Source organism: Pezoporus occidentalis, unplaced genomic scaffold (genome assembly GCF_034315485.1).
Source record: "Pezoporus occidentalis ecotype Australia unplaced genomic scaffold, CSIRO_AGI_Poc_V1 ctg9, whole genome shotgun sequence".
Taxonomy (NCBI): domain Eukaryota; kingdom Metazoa; phylum Chordata; class Aves; order Psittaciformes; family Psittacidae; genus Pezoporus; species Pezoporus occidentalis.
In genome coordinates this window covers 6,382,684-6,402,558 of record NW_026916262.1, presented here as the reverse complement: position 1 = coordinate 6,402,558, position 19,875 = coordinate 6,382,684, and the positions used below count along the sequence as shown (strand labels likewise).

At 37.9% G+C, this 19,875-nt stretch overlaps 1 protein-coding gene across 1 annotated transcript in view; it reads right to left on the bottom strand.

The window, feature by feature from the left end:
- Window positions 1-1,535: 1,535 nt before the first annotated feature.
- The window catches only part of CDK6 (cyclin dependent kinase 6), a 125,460-nt gene continuing 107,120 nt past the window's right edge, over window positions 1,536-19,875 (bottom strand). The window contains exons 5-7 of the mRNA XM_062604991.1: window positions 12,832-12,882; window positions 8,814-8,949; window positions 1,536-7,138 (exon numbers count right to left, since the gene is read on the bottom strand). Coding sequence (XP_062460975.1) covers window positions 6,992-7,138; window positions 8,814-8,949; window positions 12,832-12,882 — 334 coding nt within the window. The 3' untranslated portion in view covers window positions 1,536-6,991. The remainder of the gene's footprint in view (window positions 7,139-8,813; window positions 8,950-12,831; window positions 12,883-19,875) is intronic.

Here is a 19,875-nt window from a genome sequence, read left to right as displayed (position 1 = left end):
TTCACGATTTTCCTCCCTTATCTAGCTACTCAAAATTGATCCTAACATTCAAGAACTGTTCTTTTTTTTCTTTCAAAACTTTCTTCTTCTTAAAAAAAAAAAAAAGAAGAAATAAAAAGCTGAGGATTGCATAACATGACATACATGAGAAATATGGAATTCCAGGAAAGGCTGCATACTGTAGAATGTTAATTGCAAATTCTTTAGGAGTAACTGCACGAAGGAAGCTGGCAGTCTGTGACAATCCGTTTTCCATTCAGTGGCAGAGACAGTGCTCTTTGGCTGGGTTTAACATGAGCATGTCAATGGGAGCAAGTATCCATTTAAACACTAGAGAATGTGTCTGGCATGTGGATGGGTTTAAGGTATGGAAAGCTAAATAGTGTGGATGTAAATGTAGCTCACTCGAAAACAGACAGTGAGCTCAAGAGCTTTACAGCAAAATAAATCACAAGTTAAACACTACCTGTTGTCCCCTCTCCTTTCAGTCAAATAACATAGGTCGCGTTAGTGCAAATGAACATTAAAATGGTAGTTACATACTTGGATGCTTTTCTTCCATAAAACCCTATCAACTTTGCAGGGTGAGTGAAAAAGTATCACTTCCAATGCATATTTAATATACATTGTTTGTATTTACATATTTTCACGTTATAAATAGGCTCCTTTTCACTTATCCCACCAATATTTTCCCAATAATGCCTTAAAATCTCCTTATTAATCTTTACTGTCAGTTGTTCGTTTGCTTGTTTTATTGAAAAGAATGCAGCATCATTTCTCTCATCTTTTTTTCAAAACAAAAAAACTACTCTACCACAATCACCCCATTTCAAAATATCCACAGCAGAATCTCTTCTTACTTTGTCTAGCCATGCAAAAGCCTCATTGACAACAGGCTGGATGAAGCCCACCAATATATTCTAACACAGATGAAACATTTAATCTGAAGGAAAAAAATGGCATATGGTTATGGAGTTTTGGTTTATCTGAAGCTGCTTTGCAGAGTCTTTCAATGAAGGCTGGAAATCTGAATATTGCAGAAGCTCTCACAGGGCTTTATTTAAGCCAAGGCGTATTTTCCACTAACTTTACTTGCAGCAACCTTGGGCTTTTCTGCCCAGAAAGTAGAAGGCTCATCTAAGCATGGTGCTGGCTGATTTCAGCTTCTGATGAACACATAAAGATCTGATGGTATCTACTTGGCTTTGCAGAATCTTTTTTTAAGCACAAGTTCCTGTTTGATTCAGTTCTGTCTGGCTGCCTATCACTGTCTGGATTAAAAACATATACATCATTTTTCAGGAATATTTTAAATGGAAAAATACATCAGTTTCAAAATTTTGACTGTTACAGCCAAAAGAATGATTTTCAGCTAGTTTCTGTGCGAACCTGATGAGTGCTTTAAAATTATTATCTATGCACACTACTCCTAAGTGGGTTTTATGGGTCTTATTTTGTATTTATATTGCATATCAGTATGCAGTATTTGATAAGCTTAAAACTAAAGGGAAGAAATAAGACTTGGCAAAAGCATATTTGTCAGTTTGTATGTCCACATCTTTCATCTTTTAATGGCCTAGTTAATTTAAATCTATGAGAAAGCTTCTTACTGTTTTACATAAATTACTGGGAGTTGATGGTTACAGAGTCTGGTCCAGAAACTAGAATTATATTACAGCCATTATCTAACAATTTGAAAACCAAAGAGATAAATAGCTCACAAATAATATCTATTTAAGTTGTACAGCCTGTTAGACTGTTAAAATTGTAGTCATGTTTTTGCACACCTGAACTGTACTTGAACAAAGAACTTGGGTATGAAAATGAAACTTGGAAGGTTAAACATATAAAATCCCATTTACTTTTCTTGAGATTGTTTCTGATTTGTTTTTTTCCTTCATGGAAAGTATACTCTGATACTTAGTAATCAAAAAGAAGCAAAAGAGATACCTTATTGACAGTTACTGGAGATTTCAGTATATAACATGTTATTTTTCTCTGTGAAAGTAGAAACACATTTCTTAATTTTTCCCACACAACTGAGACTTGGAAAAATGTTTTTTCTAGTATACTAATCTCAAGAAAATAATCATTTACACATTAGGAGAAGTGTGAAATCTATTAACATCAAAAAAGATTTTGGTATTTAGCAGTTTTGTAGCAATAAAATAAATATGTTAGGCTCCTAAGCTTGTGTTCCATTCAAGCTTCAGGCATAACACAGCAAAATCATTCTAATAGCCTAGAATCTTCTAATTCACATTGTATATAAAAATCAATCTATTCCTGAAACTACTGTATATGAAAAAATACTAGCAAAGTGGTTCTATAAAACAGAGTTCTTAGAATAAAATTCCTCCTTATTCAACTGTGTCTGATACATGCAATATAATTAATTTACGTGGCCTTTTAAACCAACCTGTGTGGTTTATGATTCATATACCTATTTGACAACTGATGTGTTTTCAGCTGTGAGTCTGGTAAGTGCTCCAAATTCGTTGGTTAAAAGACCAAACCACCATGATTTCTTTTTATTTTCCGTATTAAAGTTGACCTAATACCTAACAGCAGAGAGAATCATATGTATAATAAAACATGCTTCTCAAAGACAGTGAGCGAACCTGTGAAAAGTAGTATGGCACAGTTATTTTCTTCTTATTCACCGAAACAACCATCGAGTGTAAAAAAACACACGAGAGTTACTTATGATGCTGGGTACCACCCCTGATGCAGAAGATGCTCGAATACTACAGTTTACTGATTCATTTCATGTAAAAGGCTCTGTATGCATAGCACCAAATTTCAGTATTTTGCAAACATTTTGTCCCCTTTTTTTGGTGTGTTTTAGGACAGAAACAACAAAGAAAAGTACTCTAACATTTACCATTGTGGACTAACAGCTTGAAAAAACCCTGGAGTGTGGGTGCAGCCAACACAGAAATATGCAGACCCTATTTGCAGAATTTTACTTGGCGCACAGAAAGCAACACAGCTGTATGCAGAACTAAGGGTAAGAAAAGAGGTGCACAAAGGAAATCTTTCTAAATTGTCAGTTCTGGACTAAACTGAAGCAACGCTTGGTAATACGCTGATACTGGGTAGCTATGGAAAATTTGGAAGAATCTTGTTGGAAATAGCACCTGTGTCACTGAAATCTGTTTCCATAAGGAAGTTGAGCAAAGAACTAAAAGTCTAGAATGAGCGTGGAGACAGGGTGAAGACTGAAAAGAGCTGCTTCAGATGTACTGCAATTAGCACTTCACTAGCTGGCTTTGGTGATTTTTTCCCTTAGATAACTGAGTCTGTTTTTCTTGCAAAATTATGTAGTAGTGATAAAAAAAAAAGGTTGGTGGGAAATAGAAATCACTCCTTCCATTACTAAGAACACCCTGTTCTCTGCTGAGGAAAGCACAGTGCCTGGTTGTGGGTGCTCTAGAAGCTAAACATCTATACTTATTTTTATGTATCTTTTGTTATTCAGTGGTTTTTAGCTGCTGTTGAACTGCTCCTGTAGAACACATACAGGCATAGTTATTGCTACAAAGAATTGCACTCTGAAGTCTTATTTAAAGGATGCATGAAGAGTTTGCACCACAGTCTGGAACATGTGTGTCCAGAAACACTTTCTTTTTCACTGACACAATTCCAACATCCTATACATGGCAGTAATGAGTAAAGGTACACAAAATACTAGGGCCATACCAGTAAAATAAAAAGAGCAAGGGCACATGCTCAAGCACGGTCCCACAGTTGTATGTACTAATTATGAGCATGATTCTTGCCATGATTTTAGCCAGTGCCGGCACTTTGCCCAGCCAGAGAAGAGGCTTTCTGAGTTTACTAGTGTAAGTGAAACCCCATGGTTTGGCAGGGAAGACTGGAATATGAGCAAGCCTATGGCATGTCAAATGGAATTTCTTCCTAAAGAGATTTTTGAAGGGAAGTCAATTGAGAATTTGTTGGTTCTTGGAATGTAGGACTTTGCTACTGCAATGGTCCTACCAGATAAGTCTTTTCCCTAAACCTGACAAGACAGAACTTAGGTTCCTTTTTTTGTTCCTGCCATTCCCACTGGATATTCCAGAATATGACTATTAATGCAGCCCTTCTCAAGCTGTTCTCTCAAATCCCCCCACATAACCTTATCCTGTATTAGACAACATACAGCACCATGCTGTGGAAGCTCTGCTGTGATTCCATAAGCCAGCTCCTGCTTTTCTCTGCTGCTCTCCGAGCTCTTCTTCTGATACTACTGATTGAGAAATACTGCTTCAGTAGTTAACTTCCTTGTGATTTCTACATTCTCATTAGTTTTTGGGCCAACATTAACCTTTGGCTTAAAATGTTCTCTTCCCTTCGTAGAACAGATGCACACCTCTATCTGAGAGTTCTGAGCCTAATTTGAAAATGCCCTCTCCTCCCCTACATTTTCACCTATGCTAGTTGTTGGAGACTTCTGGGAGAGTTCCCTGACAGCTGCTGGAAAGCTGCACCAGCTGAATGCCCTGATAAAGTATGTATGATGTCCTGGAGCTAGGTAAAATGGGGTAAAATTTTTAAAGATGCTAAACTGTGTCAAAAATGTTCTTGTTTGTTACTGTCACAAGATTCTTCTGAACTTTGGTTCTGTTTGTTGTTCTAGTTAGTGTTTAAAAATGGTTAGCAAAAATTTCACTCTGGCCCATCCTTTTCTATGATTGTTAAAACCTATTCACACTCAGGTCCATTGACACATGGAGGAGTAGGGCTGGGACAACATCAGGGCAGTGAGTTCACAGTTACCCTTCTATGGAGGAACAGAGAGAATGACAGAGGCAAGGCCAAGGTTAGAGGGTTAGCTGCCATGACTGCTTCCTGGCCTTCAGCTTGCTGCTCGCAGGGCTTCCAAAATCCTTGTCTTTTGCATCTGCAGTATCTCTGTGTGCAGATGCCTTGTGCATGCTCTTGCCAGGCCTAATTTGCAACTTGCCTGCTCATGCTAGTAGGTTTCACACAGGCATCATCCTGGGCATGAAGAAAAGCACAGGCCACTGCACGCATGCATGCAAGTGGTCCTTTTAAAATCTGGCTTATTTAAAACAGACCTAATTTAACCATATGTCTCATACTTACATGTCTAACAATAAGGAAAAGCTTTATCCAAGAGACAGATAAGTTCTACTCACTATGCTAGCAATGGACCGTCTCCCAGACAGAGTTAACAGTGAAGTTTGCCACAACAGCCAGTCTATCACAGGGCTGAGAAACCTGCTAGGGGGATGGCTACAAGTTCTCATGCCACAGCTGGGAAAAACTATATTGCTCAACTCACTGCTGAGGACCTGCTTCTGCCAAGCATGCTGTGAATGAGGATATAATGCTGGCTCACTAGCTAGACTAGATAAAATAGAGATGAGGAAGAGAGAAACCTAAGGGACTCTGACAGGAGTAAGCAAAGCTAGCTGCCTCACTTATCATCAGTTGTACTGCAATCATGTATATTCATGGTTTTATGGTAAGGGCTAACTCATTGGACCAATATTTTCCCCCAAGTCATATCCAGCTAAATGAATGAAAGTCATGCTAGGGAACAGCTTTTATGGATTTAAAATATTTCTTTTTCTCCAGTACAGTATTAAAAAAATAAAAACTTTTTAAAATACTGAAAATATATTTTAGTTAAGGTAAAAATACTAAATATAAAATTTTAATGTAATATTTAAAATAAATGTGCTATAAAGGCATGTGAATTGCTTAGTTATTTTGACATTCAATAATGGCACATTAACCCTAGTGGAGAAGCATATGCCAGTATACCCACATGGTGGTTTAGGAGAGAAGCTCATGCATTTCTGCATAGAAGACAAATCTGCTTAATAAATGACATCTGAGGGATTTTGAGACAGTAATATTCATGGACTTATAATGCATGGGTGGGTGTTGCAGGTAAGGCAGCGCAGTAGACAGCATTCAATTCTGCACAAATACATATCTGTGCTTATTGCGGGTACAGGATTCTCTGCTTCTGAATCGGCAATTTCTTTCTATTTTCCTTTTTCGCTGATGATCAGAAAAGGTTGAAGGTGAAAATCTGTATCGATTTTCATTAGCTGTGCCCATGTCTTTGAGCTGTATATCAGAAAAACTGGAATGAGATAAAGCGAATGTGCTTACAGCTCTTTCCAGAGGGGAATGATGGATTAGATCATGGGCTAGAATGTGCCTGGATTTTAACACAAGCTGACCATTTGGAAACCGAAAGAGTCTTTAAGAACAGGACTCTAGAGGATTTTTAGAACACTTGTTTTTTGCAACATGCACACAAATGTAGCTAGATAGTAACTCGTCTGTGTGTGAAAAAACCTAAAAATTGAGACATGTATTATGATGACCATCATCACTGTTATTTTTATAGAGCAATGAAATGATAAAATAATCCATCCAAGTTTTCAAGTGGGGAAGCACCTGCACATACGCTATGAATGAACAGTAGCTGGATGTATTAATGCACGTATCAGTTAACTGCAGGTTGCAGAGATCTGGTATTTCAATGCCATTCTTTAAATATCACTGTAAGAGATCACATAATAATAGTTTAAAAAGTACCAAATCATACTTCAGCAGCTAGAGAGAGAGACTGCGTCATGTTTTGGCAGTGACTCAATCATCCTACTCCACACTGGCAGCATTCGATATTAAAAGGATAAAATGGCAGCAAAACTGGTCAGCAGCTTCTCTTTGTCTGGAGTTTTCCCAGGTAGATAAACAAAACGAAAACAAAACAAACATAAAGCTGCAATGGGAGCAGGTCAAAGCACTGGCCCTTGCGTTGCTCTGATGAAAGTAAACTAGATTGGTTTTCTTGGATAAGCATATCACAGTCCCCAAATAAATGATAAGTGCATAAAACCTCCAAATAATGATCTTCGCTAGAACAGCTACGTGGTTTGTATGGGACAGTGGCCTTGTCAGCTACGCCTCTTGTTCATTAATGGTTCATCTTCAGTCAGCATTATGATGCATTCAGCTCACTAGAGTTTTGGCTGGATGACATGTGAGAGTCCAGATTCTCCTTGCATTTCTCCAGATCATGGAAATATGGGTGAGAGAGGGCAACATAGGCAGATATTCTCTTGGTTGGGTTGAACACTAAGCATTTCTGTAAGTATGAAAAGAAGTTGGTTTTAACTAAAATGTACAGTTAACAGGGCTAACATTGCATATATACATTGATGCATGCCACCTTCAATTTATGATCAGTATGAGACACAACAGGGTATCACTACGGGCTGTATGTTAACATTACCATTCACATTAAAACAAGCAGTGGGGGCATAGTGTATGAATATGGCATCCCCAAAGGTAATAGAAAATAACAGGTTAGAAAATTCAAGTATTCATCGTTTCAGAAATTCCATAATTCAGGTTTTCTTGAATTCACATGCACAGAACACCTGTCTCACAGGCTGCAGGGAGCAGCTATCCATGAACAACATTTGCATCCCTCAGTGTTCAATGTACTGTTCTTTTGGGGTTATACAAACACAAATGGCATCAAAAGGTTCATTCCTTGGCTTAGTATGTCTATAGGCATTGGGTCTTTGACTTTGTAGCCTTTGTATGCTAATGTCTTGTGTTTAGTTTCTGCCTCTTCTTCCTATGTGTACTTTGCTTGCTATCTTTCCAGATCCTTATCCCAGCCTCTGCCCAGCCAGCACTGAAATCTCTCCTTGTGCGGCCTTGTGTTTTATACCTTGTTCTCCTCCAGATAGTATTTTCCCCCCTATTCCTTATCTAAGCACGTCCTACTCCTATTTTATTTTCTTGTATCATAATTTCTGTCATTAACATCTGAAATCTAATTCAGTGACTTCCAGTCCTACTCTCCCGTTTCTTCTGTGGCTGGCTCCCAGTTCTCATGTCTTTGCCTAACTCTTCCCACTTTACCTTCTACATATAGATACTTGTCTTTTTCCTTCCTCTCATCATGCCTCAAACTCACTGAGTGCTCTGCCATATTTATTCCTTGTTGTTCTCAAAATCTAATTCTTGTCCTATGTCTAAGCTTCACTTTCCAGGCTGCAAGACCAACAGATGTGCTTCTCCTGTCATTTCAAGTGCCCAGATGTAGTCCAGAATTTGTTCTAGAGAACAAATTTAGCTAGATTTCAACAGCACAGCAAAAGGCAAACTGAGGCAAGGCCATTCCCTATATTCCATTGCAAGACTGAACTTCAGGGCTGGGGTTTATAACATATGTATAAAAATTACAGAAACAATTTAATTGAATTCAGTGTTACCAGTTGTGCCAGCTCAATTTGTTTGCTCCTGTTCAATCCTGCCATTTGTAAGAGGCAGCAGCTGCTGAATTCCAAATCTCAAGTTTTCAGGATTCACTAGAAGGCATGCAGCTGTAATCTACTTCTATGGCTTACTTTCTGCTTTATACTGGGTCCACTAAACCATGCAAAATGGCAGATCATTTTTTGCACTCAGGTCAATCTTCTACTATGAGAATGGCTGAATCCGTGGCACAACTGTGTTCAGTAATGAGGATCTAAGCATAAGCTCTGAAGACAAGTCAAGCAGGCGCTTCCTTGACACTTTTCTAGTCTCTAACTGTTCTCATCTCTAACACCTCTTGAGTGTTTTTGTGCTGATGTTTCACGGATTTACATGAATTTGTCTACCTAATTTTGAGCTTTTCTTTAATAACGTCATTAAAAGGAAGCATAAATGTTTCTTGGCACGCTGTTTTTTCCCCAGAACTATATCCCCCAGTGCAATGGGAACTATCAGTCATGTGTCCTGGAGAACAACAAACAGCAACTCACAAGAAGCAAGTCTTTGCCCAGTTCATCAATATCTGGCACAAATTTTTCAATAGGTTGTGCGGGTCTGGAAGTGAAAGCATTTCTTGGAAGGGCAACATCATTAGGCCAGTCTTCTTCTTCTGGGAGTCCAATTACACTGTGAAAGGAAAAACATAATGTCAGGTCTGAAGATTTTATACCCTCTCCCCTTTATATTGATTATACTGAGTGGCAGTTTACTTCATAAGTCTTCTTGTTTAAATGAGATTGATTGTACAAGTAGTACACTGACCTCTGTGCACAGAGGCTGATTAAGTTCTCTGTGTGTTTGGTAGAAATCATTCTGTGGCCATCACAATTTTCTGGCCTACATCTCAATTTTCTGTGTCTTTTTGTTGAAAACGGGCTGAGTGCTTTGGAAGAAAGTTGCTCAGCTCTTCACTGGATGGTGCAACATATGTCGCTCCAGGATGATTAAAAGCAGTAAGTTTCAAAGGGGAATTGCATGCAAGGATCTTTATTCACAAGAATAGAGACTGAGAGAAGAGTGTGGGTCAAGATGAGGGTAAGGCAATAAAAGGGATGTTTCATAATGCTTCAAAGCTATGTGCAGTAATTGTTGCCCAAATTTAAACAATTTATTTGCTTCACAATACAGGTTTTAAAGTCTCAGCTCTGAAGGGGCATGGGACTTGAGTGTCATTATGTTGTTTTCTTTTTACTTTGTATTTTAGTTTTTCTTTACCCTTTAAAAAAATATTTTCATTTATTTTTATAATTCCTTTATTCTTTAAATTTTAGAAGATATTTATACTTGTTAAATAATCATGCTAAGGTTTAAAAAACAAATAAATGAAATAATACATAAACCTCCAATGATGGATCATGTCTCACAAATTTTGTGTTTTAGTCTGATGCTAATATTGGTGGTGTTGAAACAGCAGTTTCTGAAGGAATTTTTGGACAAGAGCATGCGTTACTTGCCAGGCTTCAGGAAAAATCAATTTTTACAGCCTGTAAAATGGAGATTTTTAGTGGAAACGCTGACAGAGTAAGAAACGAGGGAACACAAAAAAACATCACTGAATACTTGGGTCTGCGCTAAACCAAATGCCGCTAGGGAGCAGCATTGACCTTCTTCTAGGTGAGGTTGGTAGTGCGACTAGGGTATTTACATCAACAGTTTGCTCTAAATCATAGGGTTACCTCAGTGAGCTTAGTGGAACTCCCCATCTACCTACATGGATTTTAGACTAATTTTGCTCACTGAAAATACCTCCAAAAACTAGTATGTCCTCAAAACAACCGCATGGCTAGAAGGGCAAAGCAATTAAAATGTCAGGACAATGTAATTTTCCCACACCTGAAGATACCACAGCTTTTGGGAAAAGGTAAGTTAAATCTGTATGAAAAATTGAGTTCTTCTTTTATCATCACAGGTATAGTGGGGTATGGGGCAATTCCCTTGGCCATGGTGGTTAAAGCTATATAATTATCTATTTGAGGGTCTGGACCCGTATTAAATATAATGCAAAGAGCGCTGTAGTACGATACGGGAGTTAAATGTTTTAAATAACAATGAATTTTCACCTGCCATTCAAATGTGTTTGGTTAGTCCCAAATTTTTTAGCATTTGCATGAGAGATCATAAACAGGACAGAGTAAGCACAGGCAAAGCTTACAAAAAGAAACAAGGAAGCAGACTGTCAGACAGGTAGGGTGCACAAGACCAAGAGTGGAAAGGAGAGACATTTTCAGTTATACACTCATGTACTACTCAAAACTCTAATAATGAATGTCAGAGTAGGTGCCCTCACTCTGGTTTGGTAGCACTACCATTTCAGTGACTAAGTTTGGGAGCATCTTGGATGAGTTTCACCTCCTGCCAAAGGTTCAGGCCTGGTCTTGAGAAAAGCCAAGTACTTTCCACTCCCATAGATCACAATGGGAGACAAGTCTGCTCAAACCATTTCAGCATTTAGCCTGAAATCTGTGAGGCTATCCCACACTCTGATGGCGACCTGGAAAAGCAGAAAAATGTTTTGGGCTGCCTCTGAGGGATTTACCCTCATGTATGGTGGGATTTTACCTGATGCAAATTGGAATGCACTGGTAAAGCTAAGGTAGACCATAACCCCATTATCTGAAAGAATGCAACAGTCCAGATTACACAAAAATCACGAAACTACTTTCTGTCCAAATTAGTCTGCAGAATGAGTCACTACTGTAGAAAGAAACAGCCCTCCTACAAAAAGAGCTATGCCTAACTGTAGGGGGTTCTCCAGCTGTGAAAACACAACATAAATGCTATTTAACATAAGCCCCTCAGAATCCAAGAAAGAAACTTTTGAACTATTTAAGGAGAATTGCACAAAAGAAGGAAAAACAAACTTTAAATAGATGTGTAATAAGGGATTTCTTCTAAAATTAGCACAGCATTTTCTTTTCTTGATGAATTCTTTTCTGCACAGGTAATCTCAGCCCCTAGGGATGGAAAGATTGCCGTTGGAGGCTGCTGCTAGCATCTATGTATTTAATCCTAGTCCAGTTCATTTTGATTTTTCACCTTAAACGTCACAAGAATCCTTCAAAAAATCACAGCTATGTCCTTTTTAATTATAAATTATGTTGATGTATCAAAACTGTCTTCATTGAATAAAGAAGAATATTGTAGGACTAAAGCAGTGGCTTTGGCAGAAGAAGAAGAAGTAAACTTTATGGACTCATTTTTCTGGATTGGGCAGGAAGAGCTATTCAACGCATGACAAATTAATCACGCAAGTGAGTCACATACACTGGTATGGTATGCAGGAAAGGGAAGTCAACTGTGTGAAATAAAGACCTGCAATTTGTGAACCTCATATTAAATAGTGAAAATGCTTAGAAACAGATCTGTTATGATTTGAGAACTGGAAAAATGGTTAACTGGAGAAATTCAGTATTTGTTCTGTTTAAGCACTTCTCCTTAGAAATTTTACTGTCTTCTCTTTGTAATATCTTCCAAGAGAACAGTATTTCAGCCTTCTCTCTCTGGTACCTATTTCTTACTTCATCTGGATCCCCAAAGCCCCTCCATATGAAAGAGAAGACAGAGATACAGAGGCAAATCAGTATCCATCCTCTGGAGTGGGACCAGCCCTACGTGGCCTTGATTTCTTAAGTACACGATACATATATAAGATCTAAAATTTACACGGTTCTTCCAAATTCAGCAATGTTCCTTGCTCTGAAGAGCTTTTAAAAGAAAAAGTGATATAATCCTACTTAATTATCTGTAAAATCAATAACTTAATTTTTTGGTTTTTTTTAAGTAAGAACATATTTTGAATGAGAATTATTCTTCCCCAGAGAGTCTAGAGCCTCCCCACCTCCCAGACTTTTGATATCTCTGATGAAAAAAAGCACAAACTCCTAGAACTGTAAAATGGCTTTAAAATAAAGCAAATTAGTTAATCTCTGACAAAGCACATGTTAAAATGCTGATATTCCTTCTGTTCTCACAGCTAACTGTGAGACTAATATGGACTGTGAACAGTCTACAAAGTAATATTTTAAAAGCTAAAATATGTTCTGATGTACAGAATTATTCAAAGAAGCTGTTGGTAATAATCTTAGAGATTTCAGTTTAATAACAATCTTAAGTATTCTAATGTTGATTTCTGAAATACACAAAGAAGTTAACAAAAAGTAAAACCTTTGCATTTGTTTATGTGAAGACAATCTCTTGGATTAAATTGTTTAGGAATATGCAAGAATGATTCACGCACAATATGTTTAAGAGATTCAAAAAGTCCTAAAGAGAAGTCCCTTGTAACTTCCTGATAATGGCTGTTAATTCTGCAAAACTATATTCCATGTTGCTTCCTCCTCCACTGACACAGAATACACAGAAATATCATGTTGCATATGCTAGCAATAGAAAATATGTTCTAGGAATACTTTGTTCTAGTCACATTATTGCATAAAAACATGGCAAAGAAACCTCACAAAGTTTCAATGTTAAACAGATATTGACATAATGAAGCTAGTTATTACTTACTCAAAGATTTTTCCTAGCTGATCAACATCTGAATTTCCACGGAACAGTGGTCTGAAAAAATAAAGAAGTATTTTTAAGATGTGACTCGGTTTAATTAACAATGAATTTATATTTGTCATTGACACCTGCCAACATAGTATAAAACATGTTATTTTTTTTGAGACCTCACTTCTTCTGCCTCTATGTTTTATCCTGTCTGTGAGAGCACCTTCCAAGTTTCTACTGAAACTGATAATAAAACTGACAGATGAGACATAGTTTTAAATACACTACTTTTGAAAATTTGTGTCCTTTAACATGAATGATTTTCCCTCAACTAATACTATCTTATGAATTACATCATTAACAACAATTTTCACTGTAAAGAACATACTCAAATAGCTGCTTAGAGAGACAAAAACAGAGTGAATGTCATGCAACTCACTAAAATATAATCAAATTAGAGATGAACTGTAATGGATATAAATTTAAAATTAAATGTCTTGTGTCTGCATATTGGAAATGTGCTCCTAGGTTCAAAGGCTCAAATAAATGACAATGGATTTATGAAGGTCTGTAAAGAATGGGGTGTGAGACGGTACAGAATTTACCTTGAAGGAGAGGAATACTTCTGCTGCATAAATAAAGATATGTGCAGGAAAGAAACAAATTAATAGGCTGAATGTCCAAAGGCTTTCAAAAAAACAGCGACTAAAAATACTTTCAGAGTGGTACACATTTCTTTCCAAAGTGCAACTTAAAATATTTTCACTCATCATTTATAAAATGCTGTCACTCCATTGTGCCTAAGTAAAATATGAAATTCAGATTTGTATGGCTGTATGGCCACCCTTGTGTTGAATTCAGTAAGGTGTGATCAACCGTGCAATTTTGTGTTTAAACTCCCAAGACAGTCCAACAGATTACTAATGGATGAAGGATCCAGCCAAGAATGAGGCCATCTGTGAAGATCAGGCCTGAGGTGTTGCTTACCATTTTGGTTCAACAAATGGTAGATTACTCCAGAAAACACTATTCAGATACACTGAAAACTGGATACTAATTTGGGTCGACTGATAGCCAGGCTGCCCTTCTCTTCTGGAGCACAGCTCAGAGTACAGGGTGTGCTGTAAACTTCCAGTTTCCAAACCCGTTCAACTGAGACTTAGTGACTTAAGCAATGCGTATTCCCATGTTTTCACTGTCAGCCTTTAGTTACAGGGAAACATTGGTTTTCCTGCCTCTCTCTGCCTGCTCATTTTCTTCTGTCTGATACACATCCTTAACGGTACTGATACCCAAAGACATTTCACTGTTGCTGTTCAAAGGAGAAGACCTCTCCCATCTGCACTGGGAGAACACGAGGGACTCAGCTATAGTCCTTCCCCTCTCATTGCCCATATGCAGAAGCAGGTGTAGAATCTGAAATCCTTTTGCTAACCACAAGTTATTTCTGAAAATTCGTGTTTTATATCATGACACTCTCACACAGACAAGAGCTCCAATGTCACTGCCTATCTTGTGGATCCACACCAAATACAGGAAGTAGACCCAGAGCACTGTGACATTTCTCAGTTAAACATAATAATCTGCAGAAAGCATGCCACCAAGAAACACCTGGTCTAGTGGAAAGTGTCCCTGCCCATGGCAGGTGGGCTGGAACTAGACAATCTTTAAGGGTGTTTCCAACCCAAACCATTCTATGCTTCTATGGTTCTAAAAAAACCAGCAGAGCAATAACTGGAAGATATGCTGACCATCTTTGATGGACTGAACATGCATTTTGTCTCCTTCATGCTTACTGCCATTCAGGTCATGTCATATTGACTTACACTGCAAACTGCTTTGTGCAGGGACACTGAGAGAACAATTTCACCAAGTCCAACTTGAAACCATATGACATCAGATTGAAACGGACAGGGTAAAATGCAGTAGCCTCTTATCCATAAAGGGCTTTATTTATTTGACTCTGAATAAATAATAAATAATGGTATACGCTGCTTCCCAGATGTATATGATATTTACTGACTGCGCATATTTGGAGGTATATAATAGGGGTACTTTTTTAAGCTTTAAAGTATTCAGCAATTCTGGCTTCTACGAAAACCCAGCGCTTCACACAGACAGGAGCATCTATTGCTGCTGTAATTTTTGAGCCCAATTTTCAAAATGGTCAGCAGCTACAATCCTAGTATTGTTCATGGCAGCAGACACACTCCTTATCTTCCAAAGACAGACAATACAACAATTTAGACATTTTTTTGTTTGAATGGCTACTTAAATGTATTAATATGAAATTAATGTGCGTATTTAATTTTGGCTTCAGCATTAGAATATTTAGGCCCTTTAAACTAACAAAATCTACACAATCAAATAATCCTATCCATGGAAATGGGAAGGTGATTTAATGTTTCAAAATGTTTGCTGAACCTTGCATTAATGTGAAAGCTTGGCAAAGTCATCCTTGTTTGCGAATCACCTTAGGCAGTGTCATGCCAAAACAAGTATAATTCTTGGGATTTTTAAGGGAGGTTTTTCCCATCATTGCTGCTGTCTCAGATTCACTGGGGGCTGAAGCAAGAATTTAAATTCTTTTGAATATATAATTATACAACACAAGGTGACCTTCCAACATACTTTGATATTTCATCATAATGAAGTGTTATTAATTCATCTTTCAACCTCCTATCCATCCCACCATCATGACTACAACAGATTGCCAACTCCAGGTTAGGCACCACTAAGTAATGAAATTTGCCTCATGAATTTTGGCTGGAGGTTCAATTGGAATACTGGACGGATGATTGGGGAAGTAGATTCACTTAATCAGCAGCTGTACGAAGATCTCGTCTCACATTTTGGCACTAGTTACTCTTTAGCAATGACTTGCCAGCACTGCAAGTCCAGTACACATAAAAACTTTCACCTCAAGCTGATTGTTTTTTTAAGTCTATTCTTAAAGGTGCACATCAACTCTAACAGTACCATTGAACTGGGACCATATCCAGCAGTCACAGAAATGCAGAATTTCACTTTTGTTCTTGGTATCTTTCATTTGACTCACTCACCCATTCACCCCCTGAGGTTTATTTATGCAAACTCAATCCAGAAGTCCTTGCCTGGGGATATGTTCTCTCTGTGATGATAATCTGTGTAAGACTGGTTGGACTCTGAGAGCTGATTTGTAGAATTCCTTCTTTTTCCCTTGGGAAAGGCATGGAGCTGGGTTTGTCTTCTGTGGCAGAAGATGTGTGTCCTCTGACTTCAAACAACTTCTAAAATCTGTGTGTTCGAGTGTCTCAGGAAAGAGGGATACTTCAATGAAGGAAAGGGCTATCAATAAGGATACACTTGCCTTTTGTGTGGTTCCTTGATCCTCTCAACCTTCCCTGACTTTACTTGCTACAGAATCCATGCTCTGAGGGCTCCAACACTATTGCTGATACAAAATACACACTTGAGCAGGGAAGAAAATGGGATGAAAAGACTTACAGTGTACCCAAGACATTTAATTTCCCTATTTGCTCAAGAAGTTTTAGTTCTATGATTCTATGATTTTATGATTCTACGTTGCTGTGTCTCCATAACTTTCTATTTTTGTTGGTTGCTGCTTTTTTGATTTTTTAGGGAGAGAGGAGGAGGAAAATCAAGTTACAGGTCAGTGGTGCCCAGTGACAGGACAAGAGGCAATGGGCACCATCAGAAGCACAGGATGTCCCCTATGAACATAAGAAAACACTTCTTTTACTGTGAGGGTGACTGAACACCAGCATAGGTTGCCCAAGGAGGTTGTGGAGCCTCCCACCTTAGAGATATTCAAAAGCCATTTGGACATGATACTGGGCAACTATTTCTAGATGGGCCTTCTTGAGCAGTTGGGGTTGGACCAGACGATCTCCAGAGGTCCCCTCCAACCTCAACTGTTCTTTGATTCTGTGATAATACAGAAATAAAAACACAGTTCATGACATAAGGTTGCAATGCAAAACCTCACAAATCCTGAAAAAATTACTATCTGCTTACAGTTTAGAAGGACTTGCACCACTGATCTTCTGCCTGAAAAGTTCTCATGCCTTTATGTAGCTGAACAAATTAAATTTCACCATTTACCAACCTGAGGCTCTTTTCTCTTGTCCAAAGGAATATACTCAGCTCATGTTGTTTTCTGTGCTGAGTCTCACCTTCACTGAATATTCTGCCTATCTGAACTGGATATTGGTGTCTGAAAGGTTGAGTGCTTTATTTTAGTACTTTATTATAGACACTGTGTTTCATGTCTGTGCTACTCAGTAATAACTAAGTTATAAACATTTCCTAAGCAAGTCTCCATGAAGAAATTTTCCCTGGTGCAACTCCATGGACATGCCAAAGCAATGCTAAAAGTATTGTATACAATGACAATGCAATGACACCCAAGAGATAAATAAATGAGGTTTACCTGTAAAGCGGTCACATTACTTCTAGGCTTTACTTTCAGCCTTTAGTCTACAAAGCAAAGAGGTTCCATGACCTTTTGTAAGAAAAGTTAGAATTTTCATAGATTGGAATTAAAGAAATTAATAAGCACTGCTCTGGTCTATCCTGCAGTGCAGACGCCAGGAAAAAAAAATAGTCAAACCCATGTGTGTTGAGACACAGGAAAAGATGTCTGCAGGTTTCTTGACAGTGACATTCTGAACCAATTAGTGACACTTTAATCAGAAAGATATCTTTCAATTTCTGACATTGAATTATTAAACTGCATGTAAAATAGATACACCGAGGAAAGGTCACGTGAAGAAAAGCTTTAGTGAAGAGGGGGAAAAAAATGTCTAGAAATTCATTTTCTAATCAAAACATATTACAGAGCCTCCATGACAATTCTGGAGTTGGCAATCCAAGTGTCTCCAAGGCTAGACAAGACTTGTTTCCTTCCAGATATGTAAAAAGTAACAACCAAAATAACTATCTAGTTTCTGCTAGTCCATTTGCTCAGTAGGATGACAATACCAGTTGGGAATCCCATCCCCTTTCTTGTTATCACAGAAAGAACAGTAATGATAATCTCTTGGTTACTAACTTGAATATATACAACATTCTCAGTGAAAAGCCTATATTGGCAACCCACATGTACTCAGTGAAGTCATTCAAGAACTCCCTACAAAGGAAAGAGCATCATGAGTGGGAAAGTACAAATTGCTTTTTGCGCAAGTAGGGCTTAGACAGTCTGCCTGAAGAGATGGCAAGGAGAAGTGATGGAAAGAATAGTGATTTCAGAACAGATAGCTACTGCTTTGAAGACATTAGACAAGATGGGGGAGGTGTTGAAAGAAAGTCCATGGCAATTTTACATAGTGGAGCAAAAAATGTAACGGGAAAGAATACAGCAGCAGTTCATGGAAGTAGTATGAGGAATTTTAGAAGCTGGTAAGGGTATATTGTATAAGTCTAGGAGTTCGTATATCTACATGTGTAAGAGGAACAAGGGGATGGTGAAGAAACTAAAAAAGCTAAAGCCAAGAAACATTTGCCAAGGAATCCTGCATCATGCCACGGGAAACCTGCCAAGCTACATAGTCAGATACATATTTAAATGATTTTTTCTTCTTTCTTTTCATTTTATAAAATGTGACTAGCTGGCAAATAAACTTGTCAGATTATTAGTTACTTGTTATGAAGAAAATATTTTCATTTTTAGAACTAAAACCAATTAAGACCTAAAACTAGGATGAGATGACTAGAAATAACATGACCTGGACTGTCCTGTGGAAACCTTTATACAGAGGGATTATTTCTGAGCTGATTCCTCATTCATTTTCCCACTACTGTTTCTCTTTGACACATCCCCTGGACAAGTCTGTACTGCAGGCGTGGAAAGAGAAACTAAGGCAAGACAAAAGGAAACATGTACCACTGTTTAAAGATGAAGATCATTGGCCCTTCTGATAGGTAAAATGAATATGGTATAGTATAAAGCTTTACTCTGAAAACAGGCTACGGCTGACAATGTTGCACACTCTGGACAGTTACCCACTTCCAGTCATAAGTGACTTGCCTCAGCTGTTGTGCAATTCAGAGTTCTCATTTTAAACGTAACGTTATTTGTACTTGTCCCTCTCCTTTGCTTTTAATAATATCTTTGTGTGGGTGGGTGCCAGACACAGCATAGGAAGAAGTTACTTCATGTAGAGCTTATTATACTTGATCACAAATTGCTCAAAACTTTTAAGAAACTTCTCTTCTCCTACATATAAGTAGAAAGATGACATAGATAAACATTATGACTGAGGAAATGCTCTTCAGCTAAAATCTGACAGAAAACAGATCAGCCACCTTGATTTTTTCATTTTAGCTTTAATAGTGGTTTTTTTACTTAAATCTATCATTCTTCAAGTAGGACAGTACCATGATTATGAATAACATCTCTAAGATTATTTGGGCTATGCCAGTATTAAATTATTATTAGAATCAGATCTAATGCATCAAAAGAATTGCAGTAATTATTTTTTCTGGAGTTTCTCATGTCATCCAGCAGACAGAAGCAAATAAACGGGTAGTTTCTGAAAAGCTACTGCAAACTTCCAGCGTTCCCCCATTGCCATTTAAAATGATGTAAATGAATTCTAAATCTAAAGATAATATTATGACTCTCAAATGCACATGCAGTCTAGTTCCTAAGAAACATATGGGATTTCTGAGCAGTGTGTAGATACAAACCAACAAGGGAAATACCAGCTGGCACAGCGAGCTTTCAGGACATTGTTCATGTACAAAGCTGCTAGAAACAAGGCTGGAAGCTGCAAGCTACTGGCGTGCCAGGGGAGGTAAAAGGTAAAATAGAAGGGAGTATTAATATTGAAAGAGAAGACACTAAAAAAGATTTGGCACCATTTTGCCAGTCCACTTTGAAGCTAGTATTGATCATTAGATGAATGTTTCCTCGTGTGGGTTTTCATCATGGAAAGTTTGCACCACTTCACTGCAAATGACTGTATTACCTGGAGATTGCCGGACTTTCGCCTGGTTTTTAACATACAGGTTGTCAGCCTTGGAAGAGCCAGAGTTGTAAAGTGGACTAATCACAAG